This window comes from Pristis pectinata, chromosome 1 (assembly GCF_009764475.1).
Source record: "Pristis pectinata isolate sPriPec2 chromosome 1, sPriPec2.1.pri, whole genome shotgun sequence".
Classification (NCBI taxonomy): domain Eukaryota; kingdom Metazoa; phylum Chordata; class Chondrichthyes; order Rhinopristiformes; family Pristidae; genus Pristis; species Pristis pectinata.
The window spans coordinates 33,887,950-33,915,071 of record NC_067405.1 but is presented as its reverse complement, the minus strand read 5'-3'; the positions used below and the strand labels follow the sequence as shown (position 1 = coordinate 33,915,071).

The following is a 27,122-nucleotide window of genomic DNA, read 5'->3' as shown; positions in this document are numbered from 1 at the left end:
GTCCCAAGGATGCTGGACTAGAGAGCTTCAACCTGAATTATATGAAGTGCCTGTTTCTTTAAGAGAAATTGAAATTCTTCTGCAGGACGTAGTGAGGGATAGAAGATGCAAGGCACAAAGAATGAATAAGTTCATTATTATTTGTGTAACAACGGTAATTAAACATGCTTTCCAGAAGAGACAAGAGAAAGCATTAATATTTACTTTTTTTTTAGTAAATGTCATTAATTTTAAATTGTAAAGTTTTCCACAAACAAAGTCATGAGAGAAAATTCTTTCCATGGACTTATTTTTATTGCATAATTTCCATAAGCAGTTTGATTATTGTAAACATTCTCAGTATCTTGTACCGCATGAAAGAGTTGTAAAGCAGATTTGACTGTCAAAAAGAAAATCAGATAGATGTGTGAGGGAAAAGAGATTGTAGTACTATGTATCAAAGGGGACTAATCACCTTTTTCAAAGAACCAGCACAAGCACAATTAGTAAATGACCTCCTCCCATACAGTATAATTTCAGTCTTAAAAACTTTGGAGTTTTGAATTGAAGATAAAAGGACAATCTGTATAATTTAATATGTTTTTCTAATTATGCTTTACCCAAATTTATGCAACAGAGCAACATTGGTACAATGACAGCACAGGAGGAGAAAATGGAAAAAAATAATTTTTACCCACTTTATAAATGATTATGAATTCTTCTATCATTACTTCTAGCCATGTACCCTATGCATAACGATTAAAAACCTCAGCCTTTTATAACCTTGTTACTGTCCAAGGAAAATAAGTTTCCTCTACTAATCTTAATAAAACCTTAAACTTTGAACATCCTTCAGATTTCTTAACTTTCAAATATAAATAACGTGAGTAGTGCCTCATTGCCGGTAAAGTTTCAGTAAATCTTTTCCATAGGTTTTTTGTTTCTTGGAGTTACCATCCTCGCCTAATACACTAAAGATGGGAATATTTTATCTGAATATAAAACCCCAACATAAGGAAATAGGAGTGGGAGTAAGCCTGGCATTGATTAAAACAAAAAAATCGATGTGGAGCTTGGAGTGCAGGGCAGAGAACAGGAGCTAATCACGCATCTCTTTCATGACTGATATTAATCCCTCTCAAAATCCATTTTTTAAAAATTAAGATCCATTCTCATTCTTTTAAATTCCTCTCCTGACGTTAAATCCCTAATCCCAAGGATTGATGCTGCATGCCTCCAAGGAAAGTATATCCTTATTTATATAAAGCCCTAAGCTGCGTGTAGTACTTCACGTGTGCTATCACTAAAACCCTGCACATTTACAGTCATACTTACTCCTGTACACCAAAAATCTTGTGGAAAAAGGGTTACAAGCCTACTTGCTACTTTGTTTCTCAGTTTCCTGCACTGTGAAAATGCATTCCAAATTCCTTCATAGACTAATATTCACTAGTTTCTTACCACTTAAAGAAATATTTTCATTTTCTTGGTATCAAAATGAATAATCTCTCATTTCTTCAGGTTATCCTCCATCTGCTAATTTCTTGCCACTTATCTCTTTAAGACCACTTTGCATGCTCTTCACAGTTCACTTTATCTATTTTGGTATTGATAAATTTTACATTCCATTCTATCAATTCATTTAAGTCATTACAATGAATGTAAATGGATGAGCCCCAAATATTGATTCTTGTGGCATCTCATTGATAAAGCCTACCAACCAGAAAGTGATCTTTTTATTTGTCTTTTAACAATATCTTTATCCATCCAAATATATTACCCTCAACCCCAGACTTTACTTTGTTCAACAACTTTGAGTGACACCTTATCAACTTCCTTTTGGAAATATAGATATTACATCTACTGATTTCCCTCCCTTATCTACACTGCTGGTTATATTCTCAAAAAATTATTAAGCATAACTTTCTTTTCATAAGGTAAAAACAGAAATTGCTGGGGATACTCAATGCATGTCAGGCAGCAGCTGGGGAGAGAGAAAAACAGAGCTAATGGTTCTGATGAAGGGTTGATGACCTGAAACATTAACTGTTTCTCTCTCCACAGCTGCTGCCTGACTTGCTGGCTATCCACAGCATTTTGTTTTTATTTCAAATTTGCAGCACCCAGTTTTTAGTCTTATGAAAAGAAATGTTGACTAACAGTTTTTAAATGCCCTGTTACCATGTTATCAATAATCAATTTCAGTATTTTCATAACCACTTGCTTTCCTTTGTTTCCTAAATAACCAAAGCCCCTAAGATGTATGCAGGTTAGCATTTCCCCTTTTGCTTTTCTAATTATTAATTAGCTGTTCAAGTCTTTGCAACTGCCTAAATCTGTTAGAAAACATATCAAACAGTATATTGGGCAGTACTCTCTTGAGATAAGGATTAGCTAAAGACATCAATTCTATCCTTGGGCATTATTAGCTAAGTCTGGCCTTAAATTTTACAATTTTATTTTCCTTAAAAATAAACCTGTTGATTCCTGCCATTTCAATGGCCAAAATTCTATTATACTTGCACCAGCCTGGGTTATTCCAACCAATAAATAGCATCAGGTTATAAAAGAGACACATAATGAGAGATAACAGGACTATATCACAAGAGATTTGAACCTCCACACTATTTTAGTTGATTAACTGCAATACTTTTGAAAGTGCAATTCTTGTGCTAAAATGGCTTTACAAATATAAAATGCTCCATAACAATATTGTAAAAATGGTTCAAAAAGCCCAAGGCAGTTCATGTTATGAAAATATATCCTTTTCCAGGGCAGCTACCCATTTTTTACTTAACATGTAAAAAGAACTAAGTAACATTATCAGAATTATTAACTTCTGGGTACCAATTTGCAACCTCAGAAAATATTAATAATTTAAGCTGTAGCAAATAAGAAATTTCAGATGTTATGTGATATAAAACTACATATTGGTAATTTGCAGAATATTAAAACAGCCCATTGCCTGACTCAGGCAGGCACCCTGTCTATACAAAATTGAGGCAAACCACATAATATAGGGATGTTAACTTCCCATCTCCATTGCTAAAGGTTTACCCCCCCAGTTTTTTGCAACTGCTGCCACCAGAGATCTGCCAGTATCTCAACAAAATCAAAGTTTTATTACCTATGTGGTTCTGGCAACATTCTACATTATCTTTAAAACTGATTACAGTAATAGGTATGCTAAATACCTTAATGCCTATTCTGTTCAATTCTGGGGTAATATGCTAGCATTAATTACTTTCACTTTACTATTGCTAAAAACATTTATCATGGGATTAATGTAGCCAACTATCTCAATAACATCCCATAATATACTCAAATTTATTAACTCATGACAAAACATGTATTTTCTTTTGTAAAAGTTATCTGCCCTGAAAAAGGTTGCAACTTGAATCTCCATCATTCCCATAACTAAGCAACAAATTCAATGAAATAGTTTCTTCGTGAGCATTAGTCAATAGTTCTAAACAAGAACTCGTACATTGTTTTCTCTGGATGAGGGGCACTGTCAACTCCCAAATCTTATTTCTGTGTAAAAGGCCATAATTTCAGTCATGCTTCCAGATATTAGTCTGCCCGAGGTAGAAAGGCAGAGTTTCCAGTTGCTGGATTCAGTAATGCAATCCCAGTCTGGTCTTAATTCATGGCACAGATACAATGTAGTCTTGCTCACAATTCAGTCAATTATTCCATTGTAAGATTTGTTATGCATTGTTGGAAGAATTTCCACTGAATGAATGGTGATGGGTTGCCTGTACAGTGGGTTGGTTGCCTGAAAGGAAAAGGAAAGTTTTTAAATATCGGGCTAATAAAGTTTATTGCAGTAGTTTTTGTTTCACCAAAACTGCTGCATCAATAAATAAAACTACACTTGTACGGCGGCATTTAGTCTCAGTGACTTTCAGCAGCTGGGCATCCAATTCTATTCTTTTCTCCCTCATACTTATCTAGCTACATTTTACAACCATTTGTGCCATTTTCTCAAACATTACTTGGGGTTGAGTGTTCCCTGTACCTTCACTCTATGAAAATAAGTCCTCTTGAATTTCCTAATGAATTTATTAGTGTCTTTCATATACATTTTGCTTCTTGCTTGACCTTTATCAGGACATAGTTCAGCTTTATTTCAAGATGAATATGATCCAGCTTATTCAGTCTTTCCAGGTATCATCATTGCGATTTTGTCTTTGCAACTACTTTAATGCCTCCATATGCCCTTTAATAATATGGAAACCAGCACTGCACTGTGGTACAAGTATAGCCTAACTGGGATTCTGAGCATTGCATAACTTCTCTCCTTTTCAGTTCTAGAAATGAACTTCGGCATTTAGTTGGTATTTCCTTAATGACGTTATTAATGTGCATCGCTGTTTAGGGTGATTTATATATCTTTAACCAAGATCCCTTAACCTCTTGTTTATAGCCAAAACAAAAATTAAAGACATGGAACCAGTACATGGAAATCATTTCATTAGTTGTGCACCTTTTTTAAAAAAAAACTCACTCACTTGGCCTCATTCAATGCTGGATACCTGTTCTGCGTGTTTCCTCATTTTCTTGTGTTTTTTTTTAAAAGTGCACAACTAATGAAATGTTACTGGTCATATTCAACCAGAACATAGTTTTCAAGTATAATGGAACACTGAGCAAATCAGTATGAATAAAGGACCAACACCAATAAGAACTTTTTCCTTGTAAACATTGATTAATATTTGAAAGTCTGTTGGTACAGCATTGGGGATGAAAATCTTAGTCTCACTAAGTTAGTCATGTTGAGTGGAACCTGGGTGTTGCATCTTGATAAATAAGACAAGGTGGAGTGAATGGGCAACTTCATCATTACCAGCTTGTGTCACCATCCCTTTTACCAACACCTGTCTACATCTAGCTGTTTCTTTCATTTTAAACAGACTTGGCAAACTTGTGGAAAACATTCATGATTCCATTTTCAGTGAAGTAAATTATTAGTTGACAAACTCAAAAAGATAGAGCTGAATCAAGAGAAAGATGATGTTGAATGGAAACTAAGCCATGAGAATGTTATTACAATAAACTGACTGATACACAGGAATTTTAAACATCAACCATAGGTAAAAATTAACCAGTGACCAATGTATTGTTACATATAGCATATGAGCCACATGCTTGGAGAAATTTTCACCTCAATGCCAAATAATGAACAATGCATTGTTTGTCAATATTTATTCAAAAAAGTACAGTAAATCTCTGATAATCCACTATTTGAATATTTGGAAATCCCAATGGTTTGGCATCTGGCTCACCAGATAATGTATCTCATTCTCCCCCAAGACTTGCCATTTCCATGGATTATTGGGTGTTTAAAATTATAAAACAAAATATTCAGCTTATTTGCCCTCATGGTACCAAAAATCAGGCAGGTATGCCTTATTCCAGTACAGTATTCCAGTCCTACCAGAATTTATCATCCATTTCCAATCACGATGACTTTAAACTTCTGGATTCAGTCTTAAATCCTAACTCTACCAACAACCTTATTTACAGGAATGAGTTAATCATATCTTAATGCCTCAAACACACAATCCTAGTTACTTAGAATCATTCCTGTTTGTGCCATTCAGGACTGAACAAACTGGTTACTGGGAAGGAATCTACTTCACAGAGACAGGCTGGCACAACAAATTGATTCCTTGAAATGTGCATGGATAATATGTGGACTGCCACTATGTGGTGGAAATTCATCCAGGGTCCCTCGATGATCCTGATCATGTGTTTCCCTTGCCTGGACATATACCTGAAGCTGTTGTGTTTCATTTTTACTTGCAACCAGCCTCTAGTATTTTGCTGGGACAAGGTTCAGTCGGACAAATGGAGACTACCATTGCAGGGGCTCCTCCCCCTGGATTTGGCCCCTAACACCATTTGCCTCCTTACCCAGGATATCCGAAGAAGCTCAGACAAGAAATCTGGTGCAACTCAAGTCCAGTGGTTTTTTTGGTAGGCTTCACTAGTTTATAAACAAGAATTATGACAGGAATTTTTTGGGGGGCTCCGAAGGTTCAACCATAGAGCATGGACTTGTGTATGGCATGAGACACCAGGCTCTTAGCAAGGGAAGAAATACTTCTTGGAAACCAGCAGCATTAGCTTTATTTATATAAGTGATCTATTTTAGGTTGCACCAGAGGTCTGAACAGACACTGAAACTCTTCATAATAATGGCACGAGTCTCCTTTAAAACCCAATATACCTAATGCAAAGCCTGTTTGCAGGCTCATAGTGCTCTCTGTTCTTACTGTTTGTGAATCACTTAGATGCATTGTAGATTTTTGGCCCTGTGCTCAAACTGCATTAAATCCCTGCCAATGTTTTTTTGGTTCAGTTATTTCTGTAGCAATTATTCATCTCACAAAAGTACGAGGCATAACAAAAAACCTTACCATCTCGTATCGTGCTCTGGATCGTTCATTTTGAAATTTTGCAAATTCTCGTCTGTCATGAATAGTCACAATCAGTTTCCAAATGGCAAGCAAAGCAATGCCCACTGCCAAAATACTACCAACTACCGCTATCAGTACTGTCACTGGATCAGTTTCACTTGCACAGTCTGTAATATAAGAACAAGTCAGTAAATAAGATGATGGATGAATAAGTCCATCTTATTTCTGCAAATGCAGATGTCAAATTCTAGTATCATGCAAATAGTAGCCTTTAATCTACTTCTTGTACTCCTTTGCTGCGAAACATTATTACCATTATTGGCAGTAAAAAAAACCTAAAATGGCCCTTATTTAGCATCTCTAACAAATGTAAATCTCCCAAGGTGATTCATGGAGAACGAGAGATATCAATTCTTGAAAGGAAGTTAAGAATGTTGAGTGATCGGTGAGGCCAATATTTAATACCAATGCTGATTGTCCTTGATAGTTAAATATGTGTTTTTGAAACCTGGCTGTGAACCTAATATGCTCAATAGGTGGCTTAGGAGCAGGAGCAAGTATTTGGTATGATTTGACGTGGGTGAAAAACAATGGCTTCAATCTTTCCATTATTCAGTTCGATAAAATTCTGTCTCATCTTTAACAGTGGAACAAAAGTCTGACCATACAGTGAGTCTAGTGAAGGAATGAGAGTGGTAAAGCCAGGAATGTAAGTGGTTGTCAACGTTAATGTAGAAGAGAAGGCATGTAGATGGTGCCAAAGGGGTTAAATTTCCAGAGATGATTTTGTAGGAGTAGGAAAGAAGCCATTGTTAAACATGTACTGTCTAAATTGGAAAAGTGCGAGTAAGAATCTTGGATGGAAAATAGATTTGACAAATTTAGAGTTGATGAGAGGCAGGTGTTAAACATGCTGTTGGTAATGAGGGCAGGAAAAGCATGTTTGAGGTAGCACAGGAATGAAAAAAGATGGAAATTGCTGTATAAACTGCAACCTTTAAGAGACAAGAATAATACCAGAAAAAAGGGGAAAATATTTACAAGCATAGGGATGAGAAAGCACAATTGATTGGTAAAGCATTGGGAAAGCAGATGACAGAGAGACCAGGAATAGAATAGGAAGTGGATTTAATGAGTGTTATTGTACAACCAAAACCTGGCTGACTTTTCAGCAACTTAATTTGTACCTGCAGAAACCAATTGTAATTCTACATTTAAAAAAAAACAACTTACAGTAAGTAGCTATAGCATGGATTGGGATTTTCACTTTTATTTGTTATGGGGTGTTCAGTGTAGAACAGGCTAATGTGCTGGAGCATGTTGAGGTTAAGAAAGAGGTAGTGTTGGAGCTTCTGAAAAATATTAGGATAGTTGAGGTGTTGAGGATTCTTTAGTTTCTTTTCACATGATAGTCTGGGATTTCTATCAGCTGGGATGTTGAGAACATAAACTGAAATTTTATAATTTGTAACAGCAGAAAAAAAAAATCAAGAGCTAGATGTGTCTGCAAATAACTTCCCAAACTGACATCCAAAGTTCAACACAAATATTTGTTGTTTTACGCAGATCAATATTAGTTGGAAAAACTGAGATGAATGATTAAATTTTTTTTGTTGTTTACCATGGGATAGTTAACATTTACATTATCAAGGGTGTGTCTCTGGTTGACTATCTCATTCAAAGGACAACATTCCAGGGCATACTACTGGAGTCCAAATTTCATTTCTTGAAATGAGATTTGAATCTACAACTATCTGACTTGGATGTTAAAAACTCTACCTTCAGCTCAGCAGATGAATCCTCCTTTTGCAATTTTTGCAAGTGTGATATTCAACATCTTGAGGATTAAGAACTTTATAATTCATTTAAACTTAAATGAAGCAAAAGTTAGGAAATCCAAAATAACAACTTGTGAGTCACACATAAAGCAGAACAATCAAAAAGAGACATTGATCCAACACAGTCTGCTGAGAAATGGAGAATACTGAGATATCATTGCAGAGTACTGAATTCATGAATTTACCTCCATTTACTTTAATTTTTATTCTACACATATTTCAAACACATCTGCTATTATGACTTGTGTGCAGAATAAAATAAAATATTGGATCTCTGTCTCAGATAAAATATCGAGTCCACAGCATTCTTAAGGGGGAGGGTGAGCAACCAGAAGTCATGGTACACATTGGTACCAATGACATAGATAGGAAAAGGGATGAGGTCCTGAAGAGGGAATATAAGGAGTTAGGAAGGAAGCTGTAAAGCAGGACCTCAAGGGTAGTAATCTCTGGATTGCTGCCGCGCACCAGTGAGGGTAAGAATAGGAAAATATGGCAGATGAATTCACAGCTGAAGAGTTGGTGCAGGGGGAAGCATTTCAGATTTGTGGATCACTGGAATCTCTTCTGGGGAAGGTATGACAAAAGAGGGAGGTTACACCTGAACTTGAGAGGGACCAATGTCCCTGCAGGCAGGTTTGCTACAGCTATTGGGGAGGGTTTAAACTACATTGGCAGGGTGATGGGAACCAGAGTGTTAGGTCAGATGATGGAGCAGTTGGTGTAAAGTTAGATGCAATGTGCAGAGAGACAGTAAGGAAGGATAGGCAGTGGACAGGGCAGAAATGCAGTCAGTTGGATGGGTTGAAATGTGTTTACTTTAATGCGAGAAGTATTAAGAATAAGGGTGATGAACAGAGCATGGATCAGTACCTGGAATTACATTGTTGTGGCCATAACAGATACTTGGCTGTTGCAAGGGCAGGATTGGCTACTTGATGTTAGGGACATTTAAGAGACTCTTAGATAGACACATGAATGATAGAAAAATGGGGGGCTATGTGGGAGGGAAGGTTAGATATATCTTAGAGCATGATAAAATGTTGGCACAACATCGTGGGCCGAAGGGCCTGTACTGTGCTGTAATGTTCTATGTTCTATCTTACGAGGTTCAGATGTTTCAAAAGGGATAGGGAGGGAGGTAGAAGACGTGTGGGGTGGGGGGAAGTGGCATTGCTAATCAGAGACAGTATCACAGCTGCAGGAAGGGAGGATGTCATGGAGGGATCATCTAGAGTCAGTGTGGGTGGAAGTCAGAAACAAGAAGGGAGCAATCACTCTACTGGGAGTATTTTATGGGCCCCCCAATAGCAACTGAGAAGCAGATAAGTAGGCAGATTTTGGAAAGGTGTAAAAGTAACAGAGTTGTTGACAAGGGTGACTTCAACTTCCCTAATATTGATTGGCATCTCCTTAGTGCAGGAGGATTACATGGGGCAGAATTTGTTAGGTATGTTCAGGAAGGATTCCTGACACAGTATGTGGACAGACCGACTAGAGGAGAGGCCATACTGAATCAGGTACTAGGCAATAAACCGGGTGAGGTGACAGACCTCTCAGTGGGTGAGCATTTGTGAGATAGGGACCAGAACTACCTGACCTTTAGCATAGCTATGGACAAGGACAGGAGCAGACGATATGGGAACATTTTTAATTGGGGGAGGAATAATTACAATGGTATTAGGCAGGAACTTGGAAGTGTAAATTGGGAACAAATGCTCTCAGGGAAATGCACAGCAGAAATGTGGAAGCTTTTTTGGGGACCACTTGCATGGGGTTCTGGATAGGTTTGTCCCACTGAGACAGGGAAAGGATGGTGAAGTGAAGGAACCATGGGTTGACAAGAGAGGTGGAACATTTAGTCAAGAAGAAGGAGGAAGCATACTTAAGGTTTAGGAAGCAAAAAATCAGACAGGGCTCTTGAGAATCTTGAGAAGGTAGCCAGGAAGGAGCTTAAGAAGGGACTTAGGAGAGGTAGAAGGGGACATGAGAAGGCCTTGGCAAGCAGAATTAAGGAAATCCCCAAGGCGTTCTACATATACGTGAGGAATAGGAGGATGACTAGGATGAGGGTCGGACCGCACAGGGATAAAGGGGGAAATGTGCCTGGAGGCGGAGGAAGTAGGGGAGGTCCTTAAGGAATATTTTGCTTCAGTGTTCACTAGGGAGAGAGACTTTGACGAATGTGAGGTCAGCGAAGAACAGGCTAATGTGCTGGCGCACGTTGAGGTTAAGAAGGAGGTAGTGTTGGAGCTTCTGAAAAACATTAGGATAGATAAGTCCCCAGGGCCGGATGGGATATACCCCAGGTTGCTACGGGAAGCAAGGGAAGAGATTGCTAGGGCATTGATATTTGCATTCTTCCTGACCACAGGAATGATACCAGAGGAGTGGAGGATGGCAAATGTTGTTCCGTTGTTCAAGCAAGGTAATAGGTATAATCCTGGGAATTATAGACTAGCGAGTCTCACGTCAGTGGTGGGTAAACTATTGGAGAGGATTCTTAGGGACAGGATTTATGAGCATTCAAAGAAGCATAGTCTCATTAGGGATAGTCAGCATGGCTTTGTGAGAGGCAGGTCATGCCTCATGAGCTGAATTGAGTTTTTCGAGGAGGTGACAAAACAAATTGATGAAGGTAGAGCAGTGGATGTGGTGTATATGGATTTTAGTAAGGTCCCCCATGGTAGGCTCATTCAGAAAGTCATGAGGCATGGGATCCGTGGAGACTTGGCTGTGTGGATTCAGAATTGGCTTGTCCACAGAAGGCAGAGGGTGGTAGTAGATGGCGAGTATTCTGCCTGGAGGTTGGTGACCAGTGGTGTTCCACAGTGATCTGTTCTGGGACCCCTGCTCTTTGTGATTTTTATAAATGACTTAGATGAGGAAGTGGAGGGATGGGTTGGTAAGTTTGCAGATGACACGAAGGTTGGAGGTGTTGTGGATAGTGTAGCAGGTTGTCGTAGGTTACACGGGAATATAGACAGGATGCAGAGTTGGGCGGAGAAGTGGCAGATGGAGTTCAATCCAGACAAGTGTGAAATAATAGTTTGGAGGAATGAACTTAAAGGCGGAGTACAAGGTTAGGATTCTCAGCAGTATGGAGGAACAGAGGGATCTTGGGGTCCAAGTCCATCGATCCCTCAAAGTTGTTGTGCGAGTTGATAGGGTGGTTAAGAAGGCGTATGATGTGCTGGCCTTCATCAATCAGAGTATTGAGTTCAAAAGCCGTGAGGTAAAGTTGCAGCTCTATAAAACTCTGGTTAGACCACACTTAGAGGATTGTGTTCAGTTCTGGTCACCTCATTATAGGAAGGATGTGGAAGCTTTAGATAGGGTGCAGAGGAGATTTACCAGGATGCTGCCTGGATTTGAGAACATGTCTTATGAGGAAAGGTTGAGTGAGCTAGTGCTTTTCTCTTTGGAGCAATACAGGATGAGAGGCATAGACAGAGTGGACAGCCAGCATCTTTTCCCTGGGGCGGCAATGGCCAATACTAGAGGACATCAGTTTAAGGTCAGAGGAGGAAAGTTTAGGGGAGATGTCAGAGGTAGGTTTTTTTTTAAAACACAGAGTGGTGGGTGCCTGGAATGCACTGCCGGGGTTGGTGGTAGAGGCTGATGCAGTAGGGACATTTAAGAGACTCTTAGGCACATGGATGTCAGAAAAATGGAGGGTTAATGGCTGTGTAGAAGGGATGGGTTAGATTGATCATAGAGTAGTTTATATAGGTTGGCACAACATCATGGACCGAAGGACCTGTACTGTGCTGTACTCTTCTATATTCTATGTTTATAATACAAGAGATAAGAGTTAGACAGAGAACAACATTAAGAATGTAATATGTGAGCATGACAATATTAATGACAAAGGGAACAGCTAACCTGGTTCCTTCAGAGCAGTAAGGACAGATTTTCCGCTAATATGTTCCGAGTAAGTAAACCTCATGACACAATCGTTTTCTGTTTTGTACAGGCACAGAACTGCATCCTGATCATCAGTTTCTGGGGGAAAAGAATGGAACATTGTGTTCAGTCCTGTGGCAAGTGTTATGCAGTAGAGCAAGTAAATAATGCTGAAGTAGAAGATCGGCCATTAAGTTGTTGCATGGTGGGGCAGGCTCAAGGCACCAGATGGCCTACTCCTGCTCCTATGTTAGAACATATGAACAGTCAGTTCCAGTTGCATAACTTCAAGCAGGCTAAAAGTTCCCAGTGTTTTCTAAGAAGGCTACAGCCTAAAGGCTGCAGTCATGTAATAATATTAAACAGAATGTTCTTTTTGATGATTTTTTATGTGCTGTTGGTGCAATTTCAGTTTCTTGCACAAGTTTGCAATTTTAAGTTTGCATGAAACATACTTTCCGTACAAACATCTGTAATTTATTAGAATTTCACAACATTCTTTTGAAATATCAAATAGTAGCATGCTGAAATAAAATAATCTCTGCCATAAGTCAGGAGTATTTTCCCAAATTTTAAATCCTTTAATCTTCAACCCAATTGAATGCTTTCAACAAATAAGCCAAAATTTATTACTTAGGAATGCAGACTTGGCCTGTTCAAGATTAAGTTTCAATTTCTGAGCCCAAATTCTCATGTTTCATTATGTACCAACTACGTATTTTTAATTAAATTGCATTAGTACAGTTTTATTATTTATCTCTTGTGTTTACAAAGGAAAGCCCATGTGTCAGTATCATTGAATTGATCATTAGAAATGTTGTCTAGAAATTCCATCATGTAACATTTTCTTTGAGCAGTATTGAGAATTGATTTACACCCCAGAGTGAATATGGTAATGAGAATACAAGTAATAGGTACAGGAGAAGGTCATTCAAGCCATTCTGAAGAGTCTGGCCCTTCAAGCCATTCATTAAGATCATAGCTGATCGTCTACCTCAGTGCTATTTTCCAGCACTATCCCCTTTTCCCCCACTTCCCTTAATGCCCACAAATCTATTGATCTCTATTTTTAATAAACACAATGTCTGACCCTCTAGCCATTTGGGATAGAAAATTCCAAACATTTGGCACCTCTGAGTGAAAAAACCAGAGTAAGAAATATCTTACCTCCATCCAAACCCATCATGTGCTTTTTGTCCTCTCTTTCTTCTATAGACTAGAGAATACAATCCCGGTCAACTAATCTCCCCTCACAAGGCAAACCCACCATCCTTGAAACCTGTCTGGTGAATCTTTGCTTCACTTCCTCTATGGCAATTACATGCTTTCTTATAGAAGGAGTCCAAAACTGTACACAATACTCCAGGTGCAGTCTACCAAGACCATATACAATTACTCTTATACTCAAATCCTCTTGTCATCAAGGCTAACCTATGATTTACCCTTTTTATAACTGCTTGCTGTACTTGTATGCTAGTCTTTAGTGACTTGTGTACAAGCATACCTAGGTTCCTTTTTACATTAACACTACCCAATCTCTCATATTTAACAAATATTCAGCTCTTCTACATTCACTGAAGATGATAACCTTACATGTTTCTTCATTATATTCCATCTACCATGTTCTCACCCACTCATTCAGCTTGTCCACATCTCCTTGAAGCCTCTTCACATCTTCTTCCCCACTCACAATCCCACCTACTTTAGTATCATCAGCAAACATGGAAATATGACAATTGGTCCTTCTAACCAAATCATTATTATGGACATGAATAGCTGGGCCCCAAGCACCAATTCCTGCAGTAGCTTAATCATCACACCCTGCCAACCTGTGAACGATCTGCTTATTCCCACTTTGCTTCCAGTCTGATAAGCAATTCTCAATTCATGCCAGTATATTCCCCCCAATTCCACATGCTCGAACCTCCAGAAGAGTAGTCATATACCGCGGAAACAGGCCCTTTGGCCCAACTGGTCCATGCCGACCAAGATTGCCCATCAAAACTAGTTTCATTTGCCTGTATTTGGCTCATATCCTTCTACACCTTTCCTGTCCATGTATCTGTCCAACTGTCTTTTAAAAGTTGTTATTGTACCTGACAAACATGTTTTTTCTTTCATAAGGCACCCAATAGTTTATAATTATAAAGACTATGTTCCAATCCAACAAATATATTTGCACAATTCACTCTCAAAAGGACACAATTTAATCTGCACATACCACACTTTGCAGACAGTGCATTCCATAACATGGCTCCTCTCTGAGTAACAGATTTTTCGTCATCTCACACCTGGATCTTTTACAATCACTTTAGAAATATGACACTCTATAATTTTAGCCTTTATTAAAATCACTTCGGGGTTTATCATTTTGATATTATTTCTTTGCAATGATCTGTTACAAATGTTTCTGGAAAGGTAGGAAAAAGAAGAAAGGAAAAGGAGGGGCAGCTCTGGTGAAATAGAATAATGTAGTGCCAGATGGAGACGATGTCCTGGAATGTTCATGGACAAAATCCATCTGTTCAGTTATGAAACAATAGAGATAAGATTACACTACTGGGTCTATTCAGTAGGCTGCCATCTAGTTGGAAGGAAATTGAAGAGCAGATTTGCAGGGAAATTAGATGTATGCAGAAGCCATAGAGTGGTAATAATGGAGAATTTCAAATATCCACTGGGATAACAACAATATAAAGGGCAAAGTCGGGGAAGACCTTCCCGAGAGTGTTCAGGAGGACTTTCTTGATCAGTGTGTTTCTGACCCAGTGAGGAAGGTGGAATCACTTGACTTGGTTCTAGGAAATGAGTCAGATCAAGTCAAGCAGGTACAGTGGGGGAATGTCTAGGGAACAGTAACATAATGTCTTAAGGTTTAAAGTCACAATGGAGAAGAATATAGACTGCTGCAAGGCAGAAAGAATTAATTATAAGTTAGAAGTCAAATTTCAACAAGAAGAGAATAGATATAGTCCAAATAAGCTGGAACCATCCCTTGCCAGGCAAAACTGAAATTGAACAATTTTAAGATGTAGATGCTTCAGCTACAGTCCCGGCACATTCCCATGAGTAAAAAAAAGGTTAATGAAATTAAAGCCAGAGCTCCCTGGATGGCCAGGAATAGAGTGAATAAAACAGTATGCAAGAAAGAATACATGGCAGGTGTCAGATTGTCAACACAAGTGAGAACCAGGTTGATAACTAAACATCCAAAGGGGATCTCTGTGAAGAGAAAAGGGCTTGTGGGACTGATCAAATATCAAAAACAAAATGTATTCAAGGCAGCAAAGGCCTAGCTACATCAGCTTCGAATTGTGTACTTTACATTAATCCTCACAAAAGAAGATTATGCTCCTGGAGTCCCAGCAAAGGAAGGTATTGGTATTGGTTTATTATTGTCACTTGTACCAAGGTACAGTGAAAAACTTGTCTTGCATACCATTTGTACAGATCAATTCATTACACAGTACAGATACATTGCGTTAGTACAGAGTGCATTGAGGTAGTACAGGTAAAAAAAAATGACAGAATACAGAGTAAAGTGTCACAGCTACAGGGAAGTGCATTGCAGGTAGGCAATAAGGTGCAAGGTCACAACAAGGTAGATTCAAGAGTCCATCTCAATGTATAAGGGAACCATTCAATAGTCTTATCACAGTGGGATAGAAGCTGCCCTTGAGCCTGGTGGTATGTGCCCTCAGGCTCCTGTATCTTCTGCCTGATGGGAGAGAAGAGAGAATGACGCGGGTGGGTGGGGTCTTTGATTATGTTGGCTGCTTCACCGAGGTATAGACAGAGTCCATGGAGGGGAGGCTGGTTTCCGTGAGCGCTGGGCTGTGTCCACAACTCCCTGCAGTTTCTTGTGGTCCTGGGCAGAGCAGTTGCCATACCAAGCCGTGATGCATCCAGATAGGATGCTTTCTATAGTGCACCAATAAAAGTTGGTGAGTGTCAAAGAGGACATGCCAAATTTCTGTAGCTGAGATTCTGAGCTGGGCTTTAAAAAAGGATAAAGAGGATATTGCAGAAAAGCTAGTCAAATGTAAAGTGGATAAATCACCTGCTCCAGATGAAATGTATCCTAAATAAGGGAGCAAATTGCAGAGCCCCTGGCCATACTCTTCCAAACATCCAATAGATCAAGGAGAGGTGTGTGAAAACTGGAACTTTTTAAATATTATGCCCTTGTTCAAAAAAAAGAACAAAAAAAGTATGCTAGGGTGGTTGCACCAATAATGCTAGAATGGTCATGCAAAAACTGATTCATCCTGGTTCACTTGTGTTAAAGATGTAATAGATTCGCGGCTATGTATTGGACTCCCCTTTAGAAGTTCTGAACTTTGGAAGCTGATAGCAAACAAGGGCAAATTCTAATTTGGATTTTCAAAAGTCTGTGTAATGTTGAAGTATGGTGCATAAACATTGGATTTAGGTTTCATTATTTACAAGCGATTTTTACTTTTAGAACAGGATTCACTTACTGAGGACATCTACCGTCAGGATCTCATCCTTGCAGAGTTTTTGACAGGTCTGATTGTCAGCCAATCTTCCAGAATTAAACAGCCTACACTCTATGCACTCCCTGCAGCAAACACAGAAATAAAGAATTATTTTTTATGCTTTTCATGACACTTAAAAAGCAGAACACATCTTAATGAAACACTGAGTTCTACCTTAACGTGCAAAATGAATGCAAGAGTAACTTTGATGTCTTTGCTTCCCTTATTGATTCCCTGCTCAGCCCACTTGCTGCTGTAACTCCTATCTATGTTATTCTTGTTCCTAGACAATTACTCTGGATTTCTTGCCATTTGCCCTCATTCTGCCATTTGTTAATATGAAGCCATTTTTAGCTGTTGGATATTAATAATATTTAAATGTACCCATGTCCAGCAAAACTAGTTTCAAGAAATGAGCTGCAGATACACGTGGAATCCCGAATCAACTCCCCCATTTCTGGAATGCTGTTTGATCCATACCTTTTTGTGCCACAGGCATCAGGGCAGGTTGGGCACTTTTCACAGGTATCCCCAAAAGCTCCAGGTTCAGTGCACAAACACTGACCACATGCACAGTTTCCTCGACTGCTGCAAATCTGTCCATCATCTGAGAGACATGACTCTAATTCTGTTGAACAGTTACAGTTGTCTCCAACCCAGCCTGCATGGCACTTGCATTCACCACAGTGACATTCTCCATGACCTGTGAACAAAAGTAGTCTTGGTAAAATATTCTGACAGATAATAAAAGCCTTATTAGAAGAAACATGTATAAAGGGAACATCTGATAAAACTTGACAGATCTCATAGCAACTGGAGTAATCCATGGCCAATAGGTATGCAGATATTCAAGGAACGTGCATAATTGAAGAAATTAGTGATGACATTTCATACTCAAACATGTTTATAGTTGAACCTTTGAAGGCTGCTCTTGAAAGAGGTTGACAGGGAACTTGCTTAATTGAAGAAATTAATGATGACATTTCATATCCAAACATTTATAGTTGAACATTTGAAATCTGCTTTCAAATTTGAAACAAACAACTGCTGCATTTTAACATGTTCATGGCATTGCTCACATTTCAGCAGTAATATGTATTATAAATGAAGCAGCACGAATGGTTCTCATGAAGTAGGCTTTGCCCATTATGTTTGAGATTCAGTGTTGCTGCTAGCAGACATTAAGGCCAGCTGTACTACTTAATTTCATTTATTTAGTCACTTTTATTGGAGTCCGTTTTGGAATCTAAATGGGATGGAGGATTCCAGGATATGAGAATCCAACACTACCTCAATCTATCTGTACAAAATATACTAATAAGAAACATTAAATATGCTTAAGGTTTGTTGGTTCCTTTGATAAACTAAATTCAATTGGTTGCAGCCTTTCTCCTTTTTTTCCATATTAATATACAAATTGAATTCATCTCAGACCTGTGCCAATGATTGTAGTTCTTTGAGAATATAACAAAGAAGGTGGATGAAGGGGAAGCAGAAGACATAGTGTAGACACACAAACTTTTCCAGATGCTAGAATCTGGAGCAATACACAAAAAGTGCTGGAGGAACTCAGCAGGTCAGGCAGCATCTATGGAGGGAAATAAACAGTCGACATTTTGGGCCGAGACCCTTCATCAGGAAAGGAAGAGGGCAGAAGCCAGAATAAGAAGGTTGGGGGGGGGGGAGGGGGAGGAGCACATGTAGGCAGGGGATAGGTGAGTTCAGGTGATAGACGAGTCCAGGTGAGGGGGGGAAGGTAGGTGGGTGGGGGTGGGGGAGGGGGAGAAGATGTAATAAGCTGAGAACTGATAGGTCGAAGAGGCAAACGGCCGAAGGAGGAGGAATCCGGTAGGAGAGGGCAGTGGACCATGGAATAAAGGATGGAGGGAAGACATAGTGTATTTCAATTTCCAGAAGGCATTTGCTGAGGTGCCTCATAAATGGTTACTGCACAAGAGAACAAGGGATTGGGGGACTGATCTACAGAAAGCAGCATGGACATAAAAGGGGTCAGTTTCTGATTGGCATGGGGCTCAGTGCTGGGGCTTCAACTATTTACAATCTACATCCAAGTCTAAAATGAAGTGACAGAGTGCACTGTAGCTAAATTTGCTGACAATACAAAGATAGTGGGTGGGCAGGATACAAAGGGCCTGCAAAGGGATATATATGGGTTAGGTGAGTGGGCAAGAATTGACAGATGGGAGTATGATGTGGGAAAGTGACAGGTTATACACTCTGGAAAAAATAATGAAGCAGCAAAATTTTATTTAATTGGAGCAGGTAAAGGGATCTGGGGGCCCTAGTGTGTGAAATGCAAGGAGTTGGCATGCAAATACAGCAAGTGATTAGAGAGGCTAATGGAATGTTGGTCTTTATTACAAGTAATATGGAGTATGAGTAGAGGGAAATTCTAATACAACTTTAAAGTGCACTGGTGAGACGACATCTAGAGTACTGTGTACTATTTTGACCTTCAAACTTAAGGAAGGATATACTTGCTTTGGAGACAGTGCAGAGAATGTTCATTAGATTGATAAATTGAATGAAAAAGTTGACAATATGAAGAGAGATTGAGCTGATATTCATTGGAGTTTTGAAGAATGAGAAGAGATTTAATTAAAACATTAAAATTCTAAGGAGGCTTAGCAGGATTGACATTGTGAGAACTGGGACCCAAGGATGTGAAAAAACAAAACAATCTAGCATGTCACCATGCCTCATTATTCGCAATTCTACTTAGAGGAAACTGAGAGATCCATTTGCTGTTATCGTTAGGAAGCTTGCAAACATTAGTCTGACTGTTAGCATTGTAATTGACTACATCATCGACCATTTATCATAAAGCAACTGTAGTGTCAAAAAACACAAAATTTGATTTTCACCATCAGATTTTAGTGACATTGAAAGAATTGAGAATTTGTACATTTATGACATTACCAGATCAGGCATTTGAAATGTAATGGACAATTAGAACTGAAGCTCAGTACTAACTCCATTCCTATTGACATCATCTCCTCTGCCCAAAAAAAGTGGGCAGATGCATTTGCAAATTCACAGCTTCAAACTTCCCATGTTTATGCTCCACTGAGGTTTGACCGAGATGTAGCAAGCTTCCCTGTTTTGCTCTGCTGTATATAAAAGGAAGAGAATTCATTGTGCACAGATGGTAAGCAGACTGGATTGGCAGGGTGAAATTCCGAGTATTTCTTGCTATTGCTATTAGTACGAAGAAAGGAATTTGCAACATAAATCTGATTCAGCTGATCCTTTATATGAGCTACAATCAATATTTCACATTTACAAATAATCACCAAATATTTTCTTGGCTTCTTTTTCCAAAACACTTTCAATATGTGCACTTGATACATTTTAGTTGGTCATTGGAATTTACTTTTTAATATTTTAGTCTGCTTATTATGAATTGCTAAACTACTTAAACAAGAAAGCACTAGCTTTTACAAAAGCAAAAAAAACCTCTCAGTTCATTTAACTCATATGGACCTAAAATAGTTATGGTGCTTCAGTTCATGGATTCTCTCTTTCAAATTTGAACAGAATTGAGACAACTTTGACAGTTTTGATACATACCAACTGACACAAAGTTAATTAATGACAATGATCATGAAGACACTAACATTCCTTAAGATTTTAATTATTGTTGATCTTTAAATTTTTTTCTTTTTGTTTTTCTCTTTTAATCTGATCTATCCCTTCCATTTCACTTTCTGATTATTTTTTTGACATTGAAATAACAATAATTATTTATACTTGTTTAGACTTTGTGTGTAATGATTCTTCCATGTGAGTGGCTAACAAAGATCCCAGAACCCTGTCAAGGCCATCACACAAGAAAAGATAATTTTCAAATGTGCTAGTTTTCCAGAACTTCCTACTGTCACTTGGAACTTAACTCAGATGCAAAACTGTTTAAGGTGGGTGCCCCACCTCACCGAAAATGACAAACCTTGCCCAACTTGTCCTTAATATGGCAACATGACTACTGATCATTATCTCCCCTCCCTTAACCCTGACCACCAACCCCTTAATCCTCCGTCTACCAAGGTTACTCCTAACTACCAAGCAAGCCCCTTCTCATAATTAAAATAGCTAGCCTCCTCCACTATCAGGATTATCAATAGACCTATAAGCATTCACATCGTCCCCTTACCAAGCTTCTCTCTTTTCACTTTCCCTGAATAATGATCCAAACCACTTCCCAACCCCAGTGATCCATGAGCAGACGACTCCTATCCCAGTCCTAGCACCCAACATTTGGTCCTGATCCTTGCACCCCACAACAATGGGCCTCTCTTAATGACCGTCCGGACTGCACAGCATTCAAAATGAAGGCCTAGAGGGTATGAAGCCTGTTCCTTAACAGGAGATACCATGGGCCTTGTTCACTACTCAATTTTCCACTGGTAGGTCCACCCTAAACTGATTGAGTACTTGCCTTGGGATGCCAACTAATTTTAAATCAGATTTCTACTCAGCCTGATCTGATGACTACTTCCAGCATTTTCTGTTTTTATTTATGTCAAGTTTTGTATTGAGCCTAACAAAACCAGTTTAGAAAATACAAGGAGCAGAGTGAAGTTTTCAAAATCCAAATAGAAATGTCAGTATAAAAGCAGTCTAAGAAAAACATAGTGAAACCACCAATTGCAAAAAAAAAAATCACATCCGTCCATTTAGGAGCAACTATAACAGCCTCTATTCTTGTAGCTGCAGATGACTCATCACGTGGACAGGAGGCTTAAGTGCAGGCACTGTTTCTGTAAATACTTAAAACTTTGTAAAATTAGTTGCTTCTAATTCTGGTCGTGCATTTACTCATTCTTCAAGATATGAACATCTAACGACATTAATTGTATACTTTAAAGCGTTTGCTAAATATTGTGCACAAACTTGAACTACATCATGCTCTATAGGATTAAGTATAACCCAAGTAAATGCCAATCCTTTCCATTACTCACGTAGGCCCATCAAATAGTTAAGGCCTTCTGTCTTTCATGTTAAATTGGATCATAGGTTAATACTTTATTCAACATATTTTCCAACAGAAAAAGGCCCAACTTGATTCCCAAAAGACAGTACACCATTACGACTCCCCCAAGATCAATATTATGATGGATGATCCTGGCAGCGGGGGGGAGGGGGTTTGAATCTATGACATAGATCATTTGGCCATATCATTTTGGATTCAGGAATCTGTAAAAGGTTGGTATTCAGTGCTAAGTGCCTCACTCACCATCTTTCAATTTGCAAGTCTAAGACAGGATTACAATGAAATATTCTGCAAATGGAAAGATTGAGCTGCAACAACATAATCAGTTTGCTTATTCAGCCCCACATATGACTGGAAGAATATTGAGTAACCAAGGCAACATCGTGGCCAAGCAATCATAAATAATATTAAGGATAAAAGCAGTAACACCAAACAATACAAACACTTACGGGTTCTCCAAGTCACACAAAATTTAGATATTTGTCACTAGTCAGAGTCCTGGAATTAATGCCCCTAATGTCAAGGGAGGTCCAAGACCAGAAGAAGTGGTGCAGCACTCTTGAGAGGGATGAGAAACGTCAACTGGGCAATAGATATACGAACAAACAGATATTTCTGCAGTTGCAGACATGATTCCAGGATTAAGGCCTCCTGGGTGCCAGGGTTAAAGATATCATAGAAGGACTGCATCCAAATTGGTAGCAATGACAGGCAGAAAAGATGATATATTGCATACATCTTTTAAGAGGGGAAAAAAAAATCAAGAAAGGAGGACCTCAAAAGGTGGTAATTGTCAGATTGCTCACTGGGCTATACAGAAGTGAGTACAGAGATAGAAGGATATTACAGATAAACATGTGGCTGAAGAGATGATATACAAAGCAGTTGCTTTAGAGCACAGGAGAGTTATGACAAGAGCTTGGGGAGATAGAATGCATACAGGTTGGACAGATTGTACCTCAAAAAGCCAGGATAATGTTATCATGGTGAGATCACTAGAACTGTGTGTGTGTGTGTGTGTGTGTGTGTGTGTCTTTTAAAAAGAGAGAGCAGTGTGAAAACTAGGCTGATTAAAGAAAGCTCAACAGTTGAAAAAGGAAACGAGAGATAAAAAGAGAGCATGAGAAAAGACCAACAGCAAATATCAAAAGGGAACCCAGAAGTTTTCTTTTGGGATATAAGTGGAAAAAGAGTTGTAAGGGAAGTGGGGCCAATCAGAAACCAAAGAGTAAATTTACACATGGAGGCAGAAAGCACGACAGAGATACTAAATGAGTATTTTACATCAGTCTCTACTAAGGAAGACATTAATTCCATCCAGTACTGAGACAATGTTAAGGTAGTGGATGGGGTGACTATGAAGGGGCTGCTTTGTCTGGGATTCATTAAGTTGTTTAACCGTTGTTGAAACTGCATTCTTTCAAACATGGGTAGAATATTCCATCATGCCTCTAATTTGTATTTGTTTACAGTGGAACTGCTTTGGAGGGAGTCAGGTGAGCCACTCGCCATGAACACCCAGCTTCCACTATGCTTTTGTAGCCACATTATTTATGTGATGTGTCCAGTAAGTTTCTGGACAATGAACGTATGGGATGATGGTAATGCCATTCAATGTTAGGGTACAATGGTTAGGCCCTTTCTTGTTGGCTGTGGTCACTGCCTGACACTTGTTATTTGCACTTACCAGCCTATGCTTGAATGTTATTTAGATCTTTTTGCATGCAAGCTGCTTCGTAGCTGAAGAAATGGGAATGGAATTGAAAATTGTGCAAGCATTACTGATCATCCCCATTTCTAACCTTATGACAGAGGGCAAGTCATGATAGAGCACCTAACGATGATTGGGTTCAGAAGACTGACTTGAGGAAATCCTGCAGCATTGCTGTGAGGCTGAAGTAGTCAACCATTGTCGATGGTTCCATCACTCAGTGATGGAATATTGGAGGCCCCAGGCAAAGTACATTCTAACAACATCGAAAAAAGCGGGCACTGCTGCCTGGTCTGTCACACCGGCTGTGCCATCCTGATCCTGTGCTTCAAGTCCACTTTCTTGCCTGATCCACACATGATCCCCTTAGTGTACAAGAATCTGTCAATCTCAATCTTGAACACGTTTGGTGTCTTCAGCATCTAAAACATATTGTTAAGAACTTCAAAGATAACTCTCATCTTACTCCTTGCTGATTCTGTATCCTTGCTATTCCCAGTCTTCATCCAAATAGTGTTTAACAGGGAGGAACATTGACTCATCACAGGAGGGCAGCAGACGGTAATAATCAGGAATTGTCCTTGCCCGTGTTTGATCTGATGCCATGGGACTTCATTGAGCCCAAAGTCAATGTTGAAGACTACCAGTACCACTCTCCACTGACTGGATGCTACTGTACCTTCACTTCTGGTAGGTCCGTCCTACTGCAAGACCTTACTCTGAGATGGTGATGGGATGTTGATTGAAAAATGTGAATATGATTGTCAGAAAGTTGCATATTGGTCTGTGTTACAGCTCTCCAATTTTGGCATGACTCCAGGTGCTAATGAAGAGGATTCTGCAAGGTCAACAAGGCTACCTGAGCCTTTACAATCCACTGCCCAAGCTAATGGTGAGTGCTCTGTCCATTTTTATTCTTGTAACAGATGTTTATGGTAGTTTTGATTTTACTGAGTAGTTAGTTGATGGTCAACCACACTGCTATGAGTATGGAGTCAAATATGGGTCAGATTGGGTAAGGAAAACTGATTTTAAAAACTTAAAAAAAAACTTTATTTACAGCACGGTAACAGGCCTTTCCGGCCTAATGAGTCCATGCCGCCCATTTAAACCCATGTTAACCTACCTGTACATCTTTGGAATGTGGGAGGAAACCGGAGCACCCGGAGGAAACCCACACAGACACGGGGAGAACGCACAAAGTCCTTACAGCGACGGGAATTGAACCCCGATCGTTGGCACTGTAATAGCGTTATGCTAACCACTACACTACCATGCCGCCCTTTCCGTACCATTTCATCCCATGTAGATCATTAGTCAACCACATAACTTTTTACTAATTCTGGTAGGTCACCATCACTGATGCTAGTGATTTAATTCCAATTTGTTTAATTAACTGAATTTAAATTCCCCATTTTCTAACAGCCATAATGTTACTATTTATGCACAATAGTATTTCACAGTAAGGATTCAGTGATTTTGGGAGTGAAATGGGAAAACTAATGCCAAAGGGAAAAAAAATGATTAAATGTTACGAATGCAAACGTGCACAAAGGCAATGGTTGTGTCTGTAACGTCTATCTTGCTTTCTAAGCTTTCAGTGATACTTATTTTCAGGAGTCAATATAAAATAACTTTTGGAATGGAGAGAGTTTACAGAATTGCCTTATGGAAGTAATGGCTATTTTAGAGAGTCAGGATTTCATATTCATCTGAGTCAAACTAGCAAATTTTAAATGTTTGTTTGGCACTTTGAAGGGGTAAAACAAATGCCTCGACAACCCAGTTTTGTTATTAAAATGAGAAACTAAATGAAATTATTGCTGCCTCTACAAGATGCAATCACAAATTGAGTGCAGGACATATGAGAACTTTCCCATATGGTGACTCATCAGCTCAAAGGCATTTTGGTTTCCTTCTTCTTTCTACAGTGCTGACTGAACTTTCCCTGTACAAGTGAAAGCAAATTGTTAACTCACTCGAGGCCTGATCCTCTCTCATTACTCCCATACAACATCAGAAGTATGTGTTACGTTAAAGTACACACTATTGTAAAACAGTCAGCAGCTGTCTGTTTTGCACAGATTTGTGAAAAATCAATATTTGAATCCAAGTTGTATTTGATGCTTAAGAATCCCATGGGTCTTATTTTGACTATTTATTTCACTTTGTAAGATGCTCTTCTATGTAGTTTACAGATGAGAATATTCTTATGGTTTAACATTAAAATTTCAGTAAACCACCTAAATTGTGCACATAACTTGCATTCATTAATAAAAACTTTTTACAATGGTTTAGGAAACTTACTGATATGACCTCCCCATATCAATAAACATGCAAAAATATAGAAAAATGCAGTATTTAAAATCCATAATAATTCTAGTATTAACATAGAGTGCTACACATTATTTATACTTCCTGAAAGTGTTTTACCGTACAAGAAGAATGTAGTCTATGACTCACATCCACTTGTTTTACCAAATCATGTGAACATTTATTTTTTCTTTACAGGAATAACTGGGAACAGATACTGCAGAAGTAAATGCAGTTTTGCCCCCGTGGTATATATGCAGTATGGCTAATTGGATCTACTTATGACCATAATATTTTTTAAAAAGTGTGAATGATTATGGAGAAATTAATTAACTGCAATCAAGCGAGACTTTTGTACTTGAGTGGAACACATTTTTTTAAAAAAACTGAATTTTTATTGCATCATTCACGACCTTAGGATACAATTGCTTTGGAATATCCTATAAAATAATTTAAGAGTAGTCACTGTTAAAATATATAGTTTTGAAGCACGATATAAGTAATGAATGTGTAACGTTCATGGAACTGATTATTAATCTGTGTTACATTACATTCAAACACAATACTGAAATAAGTCAGTCATATTTAATACCAAATTTACACCAAATTTAATTAGTTTCAGGGCTTCAAATGAGAGAATCTATTTAGAAAGTAAATAGTTTACTAGAACATTTTTACTGCAATATAATTTGTCAAAACTGGAAGTGGGTTAGAAGTTCACTTCACAATGCAAGTTACTGAATGCATTACATGTTATTGCATATATATAAGATATAACACATTATTAATATTGAGTTACGATTCAAAGGTTTATACGGCCTTTTTCAGACAAAATTTTAACAAATCTCCCCATAGAAGTCAACAGCACAAGTAAATACGTATTTCAATGCCAAATTCTTTTAATTGCTTCTGGTTTAGTTCCCTTAGCGTGTCAATGCAGCACGGCATCATAAATATTTTGAATAATTACCTCTTCAAAGTACTCAGAAGGAAATATGAACAAGTGCTTGCCAAAGGGAAAAAAAAACTTTATCAGGCATAATTGAAGATTTGTTTATATTAGATGGAACTAGTAGAGAAACTGAAAACTTTTCATGTAAATACATTCCAGGGGTTAGTTGATAATTATATTCCCTGTGTGTTAAGATATTTAGCAAGGAGATTTTAAGGCACTGATGATGTGCAGGGATCAATGGACATCGGGAGTGACCAGTAAATGGTATTAGTTCATATGATACCCATTTTTCAAATGGCCCCTCACTTTTGGCTGGTATAAGGAGGTATTGGTATTGGTTTATTATTGTCACTTGTACCGAGGTACAGTGAAAAACTTGTCTTGCATACCTTTCGTACAGATCAATTCATTACACTGCATTGAGGTGGTACAGGGTAAAAACGATAACAGAATACAGAGTCAAGTGTCACAGCTACCGAGGAAGT

At 38.5% G+C, this 27,122-nt stretch overlaps 1 protein-coding gene across 1 annotated transcript in view; it reads right to left on the bottom strand.

The window, feature by feature from the left end:
* Positions 1-265: 265 nt before the first annotated feature.
* itgb5 (integrin, beta 5) overlaps positions 266-27,122 on the bottom strand; it is a 105,990-nt gene continuing 79,133 nt past the window's right edge. The window contains exons 11-15 of the mRNA XM_052018009.1: positions 17,128-17,350; positions 16,630-16,730; positions 12,128-12,247; positions 6,405-6,571; positions 266-3,757 (exon numbers count right to left, since the gene is read on the bottom strand). Coding sequence (XP_051873969.1) covers positions 3,662-3,757; positions 6,405-6,571; positions 12,128-12,247; positions 16,630-16,730; positions 17,128-17,350 — 707 coding nt within the window. The 3' untranslated portion in view covers positions 266-3,661. The remainder of the gene's footprint in view (positions 3,758-6,404; positions 6,572-12,127; positions 12,248-16,629; positions 16,731-17,127; positions 17,351-27,122) is intronic.